At 40.2% G+C, this 8,720-nt stretch overlaps 1 protein-coding gene across 1 annotated transcript; it reads left to right on the top strand.

The window, feature by feature from the left end:
- The first annotated feature begins 264 nt into the window (after positions 1-264).
- Positions 265-693, top strand: LOC107459139 (uncharacterized). The gene has a single exon (XM_016077351.1). It carries the CDS (start codon positions 265-267, stop codon positions 691-693), a length of 429 nt encoding a protein of 142 aa, XP_015932837.1.
- The last annotated feature ends 8,027 nt before the right edge of the window (positions 694-8,720 follow it).

The raw sequence follows: 8,720 nt of genomic DNA on the forward strand, positions 1-8,720 counted from the left end.
CACATTAAGGAGCGGGAAGGTAATAAATGAAGCATCTCCAAGTCGAAACAAGCAAGAAGAGGAAGCTGTAAATGAATCCGAAACCAAGAAGGAAGAAGAAAATCCTGCACCATCCCCACCAAAGCAAGTCCTAAAGCCTTATGTACCACAAGCACCTTATCCACAAATGCTGAGGAAGGATGGGAAGGATGGCCAGTTTTCTTGGTTTCTGGAGATTTTAAAAAGCTTCAAGTCAACATACCTTTTGCTGAGGTATTAGAGAAAATGCCACTCTATGCCAAGTTCTTAAAAGAGCTCATGACAAGGAAGAGAAACTGGGGTGAAAAGGAAACTGTGGTGCTCACTGAAAAATGTAGTGCTATCATACAAAATAAGCTACCCCAAAAGATAAAGGACCTTGAGAGCTTTCAAATTCCCTGCATCATAAGGGATATCAACATTGAGAAGGCACTATGTGATTTAGGAGCCAGCATCAACCTCATGTCTTTGGCTATGATGAAAAGAATGAGAATTGAAGAGGCCAAACTAATAAGAATGGCCCTGCAATTAGCTGACAGAACATTCAAATTTCCTCATGGGATGGTGGAAGACTTGTTGGTGAAAGTGGGAGAGTTTATATTCCCAGCTGATTTTGTTGTGCTTGATATGAAAGAGGAGGCTAACACATCAATTATCTTGGGAAGACCATTTTAGCCACTCCTGGAGCCATAATTGATATGCAAAAGGGAGAGTTGGTCTTAAGATTACATGAAGAAAGGATGGTGTTCAAGGTTTTCAAAGTAATGAACTACCCCAAGGAGTCTATTGGAGAGTGCATGATAGTGGATACAATGGAGACACTAGTCCAATGAGTTTTGGAGGGAGACTAATTTGAAGAAGCAATGGAGGAAGACCAACAAGCCTCAGGTGGTGAACCACCACGCGAATTCCTAGAAGGCTCAATCATGTTGAGTAAAGCAAGCAAGAAAGAAGTGGAAGCACCAAAAGTAGAATTGAAGACCCTGCCTCCAAGCTTGAAGTATGCTTGTTTTGGTGACAACAACACATACACAGTCATCGTTAATTCAAGCTTGAGTGAGGATCAAGAAGAGGAGCTTATCAAGGTGCTGAGACAACACAAGGAGGCCATAGGATGGACACTTGCATATTTAAAAGGGATCAGCTCTTCTATTTGCATGCATAAAATCTTGCTCGAAGAGGATGCCAAGCTTTCAAGATAGCCACAAAGAAGACTAAATCCAACAATGAAGGAAGTGGTACAAAAAAAGTGCTAAAATTGTGGCAAGTAGGGATAATTTACCCAATCTCAGACAGCCCTTGGGTGAGCCCAGTGCATGTAGTCCCCAAGAAGGGAGGAGTCACTGTTGTGCCAAATGAAAGGAATGAATTGATACCAACAAGAACAGTGACTGGATGGCGCATGTGCATAGATTATAGGAGACTTAATGAAGCTACCAGGAAGGATCACTCTCCCCTACCTTTCATGGATCAGATGCCAGAAAGACTTGCGGGACATGAATATTATTGCTTCTTGGATGGTTATTCTGGCTACAACCAAATAGTTGTAGACCCTAAGGACCAAGAGAAGACCTCATTTACTTGTCTATATGGTGTCTTTGCTTATAGGAGAATGCCCTTTGGATTGTGCAATGCACCTGCAACATTCCAAAGGTGCATGCTCTCCATATTTTCTGACATGATTGAAAAATTTATTCAAGTGTTTATGGACGACTTTTCTGTGTTTGTGGCGTGGCAAAAAATCACTGATTAAGAGTTTATAGAGAAAACAGCGTTGCAAGTATAGCTCTTAACCAATGAGGACTCTACGTATCAATTTAAAAGAGTTGTCACAAATTTTAGAAATAAAATACTGGGAGTATGAATCCCAGGTCGTCTCCCAACGAGTTGACAAAAGAGTGCTGTTTTATTGATCAGAGGTTTTCCAAGGATTTTTAAGAGTTGAAGAACAAAAAAGTAAATGATTGAGAGTTTCTATAATAAAATAAAAAGCCTTGACCGGGGGTAGATTAATTGGAAGTTCTATCCTTGTTGGAATCTCTCAAGTGTAGCATTAAGAGGTGTTATTTTCACTTAGTTAACCCTTACTAAATAAAGGAAAGTCAAGTGATTGAGCTAACTCTTATTTGCAAGTCCTAATCCTCTCCCTTGGGAAGAATTAGCGTTAGTAAATAGAGAATTAGCCAATAACTTCCAAATTAACTAATCGCTTAGGCATTCCAACTCAAGGGTCTCCTCTTAATCAACTCCCAAGTCAAGTTGGAAGTTTACTCCATTATTATGAATATAAATTTCACAGAATTAATAGAGGAATAAAAGTGAGACATGATAAACAATAACCAAAAATTAATTAAAAGTAAAAATAGTTCTTTGCATTAATAAATTCTAAAAACAATCAAATTGTAACTCTGAACAAGGATTAAGGATATGAAAGAGTAAGGGACAAAGGAAACAAACTAGGATAATTGAAACTTCAGTGGAGGTACCAACTCTTCTCAATATCCCAATCAATAGCAAAAAGCAATAAAATTCTAAGAACTATTAGTGTGAAGAAAACCTAGAGGAAAAAGTGGAAATCTCTCTAGATTCAGAACTAAAACTAAAACTATGCAGAATGAGAATGTGTGTTGAGTCTCTGCTATTCCCTGGCTCTAGTCTGTGTTTCTGGGCCAAAAACTGGGTCTAAAACTGGCTCGAAATCGCCCCTAGCATTTTCTGCAACTACTGTACGTCGCGCATGTAACGTGTACGCGTCACCATCGCGTGCGCGTCGTTTGGTGATTTTCATTGTCACGCGCACGCGTCAGGCACGCGCACACATCATTCAGCGAACTTCAATTCATGCGCACGCGTGAGCCATGCGTGCGCGTCGCTCCTCGCTGATTGTCTCTTTCAATTCTTGTGCTCCTTCCATTTTTGCAAGCTTCCTCTCTATCCTCCAAGCCATTCTTACCCTATGAAGCCTGAAAACACTTAACACACAAATCACGACATCAAATGGTATAGAGATGGATAAAAATCTACAAATTAAAGGCACTGAAAGCAAGTTTTTAATCATAGTATTAAATCAGGAAGGCAACGTATAACACGCTAATTACATGAACAAGTGTAAGAGAAAGGTGATAAAAACCACTCAATTCAACACAAGATAAACCATAAAATAGTGGTTTATCAACCTCCCCACACTTACACATTAGCATCTCCTCATGCTAAGCTCTAAGAGATAAAAAAGAATGAATAGGGACAGTAAGACTCACGCAACGCAATGCAACCTATACATATCAATGCAACTATATGATGAAATGTCTATACCTACTTGGTTAAGAAAATAAACAAGTTATTCAAGACAAATAGAAATTAAATTCTACTAATTCAAATCACACAATAAGAGACAAGTAAACTTGTAAGAAGACAGCTCATGTAAGTCGGGAACATAGAGTCGAGCTTGTACCCTCACTGGGAGTGTATATGCACTCTAGTCACTCAGGTGTATAGGGTAATCCACTCTAGTCTCCTCTATTCATGCTTTCCAACACCTTGTTCTTTATATAACCAGTCAACAAATATCCAATGCAGACATGCAAACATCATGAGGTCTTTCTTTAAGGTTGTAATGGGGCTTAGGTAGGGTTGATGATACATGTATGGCCAAGTGAGCTAAAAATTGAATCCTTGATTATCCTAAATTTTCACCTAACACACACACATTCTCTATACTTCTAAAATCATGCCTAAATACCCATAATCTCACTTTGTATGTTGCACTTACTCATGCATTTAAATGTTCTTTTTATTTCACCTCATATGCATTGATTCTTTTTATTGAACTTATCATTTGGGGTGCTTTCATTCCCCTAAACTTAAACTGAAACATACAAATTATTTATTTATTTTTTTTGAAAGTATCATAGCATCAATGCATTTGGTTTTCATAATTTCACATGAGTAGCATTTAGACCTTAGATATTTATCAATTAACATACATTCTTATTAACCTGAGTTCCCATAGTTTCTCCACATTTAGTTTTCACACAATCTCTATCTTAAGCTAACCAAAGATTCAATTTGGGGTAATTAATTTGTTTTTCTGTTTAAGGCTAGTGATGTGGTAAAATATAAAACAAATTGGGATTAATATGCTCAAAGTGGCAAACAAGGGATAATTAGAATAGTAGGCCATTTAGGATAGTAAGCTAATAACAATTGATGGCCTCAATCATACATATGCATGAATACATTAAATAATGAACATATAGAATGGAACAAACCATAGATTGCAATCATAGAGGAGAGAAAACACACAAGAATAAAAATCATGGTCAAATAATGTAACCATACAATTAGGCTCAAAATCTCACTAGGTTGTGTGTTCTAGCTTTAAAACCATGCTCCAAATTACAATATTCAAACAAATTTAATATAGAATTTTGGTTTAAAATAGTGAAATTTTTCAAAAATAGGGTCTTTGAAAAGAACTTATTACTTTTCAACCAAGCAGAGTATACATGCAACTAACTATTACTATGCAATCTATTTTATCTAAATAAACAGAAAATTTATCTACTGGTGCTAAGAGAAAGAGAAGTTACCTCTGGAAGTCAGGTACTGACCGACCTCCCCACACTTAAAGCTTGGCACCGTCCTCGGTGCCATCAGTCAGGAACAAGGGGGGCTGGTAACAGCATCTCCACAGTTGGGTACGTCTGGGCTCCCGGTGCTGGTAGTTGAAGTGGAGTCCGGAGAGTCTGGTTCTTCTGTGGGTGGATGGTTGCCAACAATCAGCTCCTTGAGGTATGTAAATTGGTGCTTGTTATGGCGCTCCATGCGATCCAACCTTTGTAGGATTTGATGGAGTAGCTGATCTGTTGAAGGTGCTTGTGATGTGAAAGGAAAAAGGGATATCTCTGGCCGGGTCTTCATCCGGCTAGTAGTGGCTACTGTGGGTCAGATGTATTTTCCACTCAGATCATATTGATCATCCTGAGGAAGCATGGCCTTGGTGTCTCCAGCTCTATAGGGTACTCCGGCCACCGAGACCAAATCTGAAACCAAGGCGGGAAAAGGTAAGTTGCCCGCAATCTAGACGTGTCCCATGGCTTGCTGGATGTGTTTTGGTAAGTTGAGAGGCTGGTCTGTAAGGATACACCAGATCAGAACAACCATGTCATAGTGGGACATAATTTGTGCTCACACGCGAGCCTCCAAGGTAAGTGCTGAAGCCAATATGCCCTTAGGCCTGGATCGATGGTAACCATAGATCCACTTGCTACCAGGTAGTGCTATAATTCTGAAAACATCGTCCCAGTCAAATTGGTATTGCTGGTGCTTGAGAGAGGCTTCCTGAAATGCGTCCAATCTTTCTGGAGTAGGGGGGAGATCTAAAGCTTGCTGAATGGCCCCTCAGATATGGGGATCTGCTTCTGACGGACATAGACAGAGTGCAGGGTTGGCATGTGAAAATTGGAGTAGAATTCAACTACCCATGAGAGATTGACCTGCCGTGGCTGTTTCCGTAAGAAACCCCATTGTCTTTTGTCAATGTGGGGATTTACCAAGTCAACAATGTTGGTAGAGAGGATAAGAAGGTGCTCATTGTTGTAGTTCCTTGCCGCTAGAATGGGGAACATCTGCTCACAGTAGCGGTTATTGAACGACGCAGTGTCCCATGCTGGAAAGGCTTTTTCAGATTCATTGACCTTGATGATCCTCTTGACTCACTTTATTGATGGTTTGACAGCTGTTGAAGATGGTTCTGTAGCTAGCATTCTTTTTGTTCCTTTCATTGCTGGTGGTTTGGTAGCAGTTTTCTCTTTGCCCTTTTGGTGGTCATCCTGAAAAGGAAAAAAGAAAAGTAATGTGTAAGCCCAAGGGTTAGAGCAAGAAAGGGGACCTTACAAGTGATGATCTTGCCAAGGTAAAGAAGGATGTCGTTAACACATGGTCGTGACTTCATGTATTTAGGACATCAATGGAAATATAGCAAGAAGGATGAAGGCAATTAAATGCAAGATGTTTATTGGCATGCCGGCAAAGGCATGAGTAGCATAGATCAAGCATTAATTGCGAAAAATGTATTATCCCTTGTAACAAATTAACAATCACATGTGTATTGATAATTATATTAAATTAATAAAATATGGAAAGGGTTTTGTGAAAAACAGGCATTAGAGTAGAAAGATATAACAATTAAAATTGCACAATGCCATATGGGCTTTTTCACAAACACTTAGTATGCATGTTTAATATGATAGGGAAAGAATTAAAACTGAAAGCATGCAAGCAATCCAAAAATAATTAATAATGATTGTCAAATAATTCCAAGCAATTATAGAAGAAATCACCCATTAAGATATCTAACACCAACTAAAATAATGCAAAAGTAAATAATTAAGAGGAAGAAGGGAGAGAAAATAGAAAGAAAGAACCTTGAGAAGAAGGTGATAAAGAGAGGGATGATGGAGAATGAGAGATTGAGAAAATATGAGAGAAGGGGTAAGAAGAAGAAGAAAAGAGTAAGTGAAGAGGAAGAAGAATGGAGAGAAAAGAAAGAAGGAAGAAAGAAAGAAATTAGGATTAGAAAAAGAAAAGATATGACAAGTGGCGGCGCAAGGATCAGGTTGCACTACGCTAATGACGCATACGTGTACACCGCAGGGATCAGGTTGCGTTACGCTAATGACGCGTACGCGTGGTGTACGCGTACGCTTGGGTTGCGCAGAAAAGGAGGTGACGCGTAAGCGTCGGTCACGCGGACGCGTGACCGTGTTTGTGCTATTAGCACAAGGGCAACATGGCACTCGCACAACCCTATGTTTGTCTTGGGATGTGTGCTAAAATGTCATATGACGCGTGCGCATCAAGCACGCGCACGCGTGTGAGTGCTTATTTTGAAAGTGACGCGCATGTGTCCACGACGCGTACGCGTGATGCGATTTGTGCCTCGGGCACAGTGCTAGCACCAAGCCAGCCCAACTTTCGGCCACTACACCTTTTACGTCGAATTCGCAAGGTCATGCGTGTGCATCATTGACACGTACGCGTGGAGTGCCAATTTCTCAGATGACGCATACGCGTGAGGGACGCGTACGCATGGTGACGCTTGTGCGATTGGCACACTTTCTGCACTGCTCCCACGTAACTTTCTGCCTTTTTTTATGCAGATGCAAATGCAGACTATATGCAGAAATAATGAGAAGAGTCACTAAAAATAGAAACTAAGAAGAGAGGAACAATCATACCATGGTGGGTTGTCTCCCACCCAGCACTTTTCTTTAACGTTATTAAGTTGGACGGTCCACAAGCTTAATCTGCTTCTGTTGGCGGGTCCTCCAAGAGGAAAACCTCTAGCTCTTTATTTTCCGTCATCTTCTCACCATGATACAGCTTTAAGCGATGTCCATTGACTTTGATGACATTGGAACTTGAAGGATGGCTCAGGTGGAAGACTCCATACGGCTCTGCCTTCTCTACTCTGTAGGGTCCTTCCCACCTTGACCTCAGCTTGCCTGGCATGAGCCTCAGCCTTGATTTTTATAGGAGAACTAATTCCCGAGGTATGACCTCTCTCCTTTTAATGTGCTTGTCATGCACAGCCTTCATCTTTTCTTTGTATAGCTTGGAGTTATCGTATGCTTCTAGGCGAATATTCTCTAATTCTTGTAGTTGCATCTTCCTTTCAGCTCTGGCCTTCTCAAATCCCATGTTGATTTCTCTCACTGCCCAGAATTCCTTGTGTTTCACCTCCACAGGGAGGTGGCAAGCCTTTCTGTATACTAGGCGGAAGGGGCTCATCCCGATTGGTGTCTTGTATGCTGTCTGATGAGCGGATAATTTATACGCTTTTTGGCATTGTTTTTAGGTAGTTTTTAGTAAGTTCAAGCTACTTTTAGGGATGTTTTCATTAGTTTTTATGTTAAATTCATATTTCTGGACTTTACTATGAGTTTGTGTGTTTTTCTGTGATTTCAGGTAATTCTGGCTGAAATTGAGGGACTTGAGCAAAACTCTGATAGGAGGCTGACAAAGGACTGCTGATGCTGTTGGAATCTGACCTCCCTGCACTCGAAATAGATTTTATGGAGCTACAGAACTCCAAATGGTGCGCTCTTTATGGCGTTGGAAAGTAGACATCCAGAGCTTTCCAGAAATATATAATAGTCCATAATTTATTCGGGAATTGACAACGTAAACTGGCGCTCAATGCCAGTTCTATGTTGCTATCTGGAGTAAAACGCCAGAAACACGTCACGACTCGGAGTTGAACGCCCAAAACACGTTACAACTTGGCGTTCAACTCCAAAAGAAGTCTCAGCTCGTGGATAGATCAAGCTCAGCCCAAACACACACCAAGTGGGCCCTGAAAGTGGATTTATGCATCAATTACTTACTCATGTAAACCCTAGTAGCTAGTCTAGTATAAATAGGATAATTTACTATTGTATTAGATATCTTTGGTCTCAGTTTTATTTTATTCTTCATCTAAGGAGATTATTGATCACATTTTGGGGGGGCTGGCCATTCGGCCATGCCTGAACCTTTCACTTATGTATTTTCAATGGTGGAGTTTCTACACACCATAGATTAAGGGTGTGGAGCTCTGCTGTACCTCAAGTTTCAATGCAATTACTATTATTTTCTATCCAATTCAAATTATTCCTATTCTAAGATATTCGTTGCACTTCAACTTGATGAATGTGATGATC

This window comes from Arachis duranensis, chromosome 7, assembly GCF_000817695.3.
Source record: "Arachis duranensis cultivar V14167 chromosome 7, aradu.V14167.gnm2.J7QH, whole genome shotgun sequence".
Classification (NCBI taxonomy): domain Eukaryota; kingdom Viridiplantae; phylum Streptophyta; class Magnoliopsida; order Fabales; family Fabaceae; genus Arachis; species Arachis duranensis.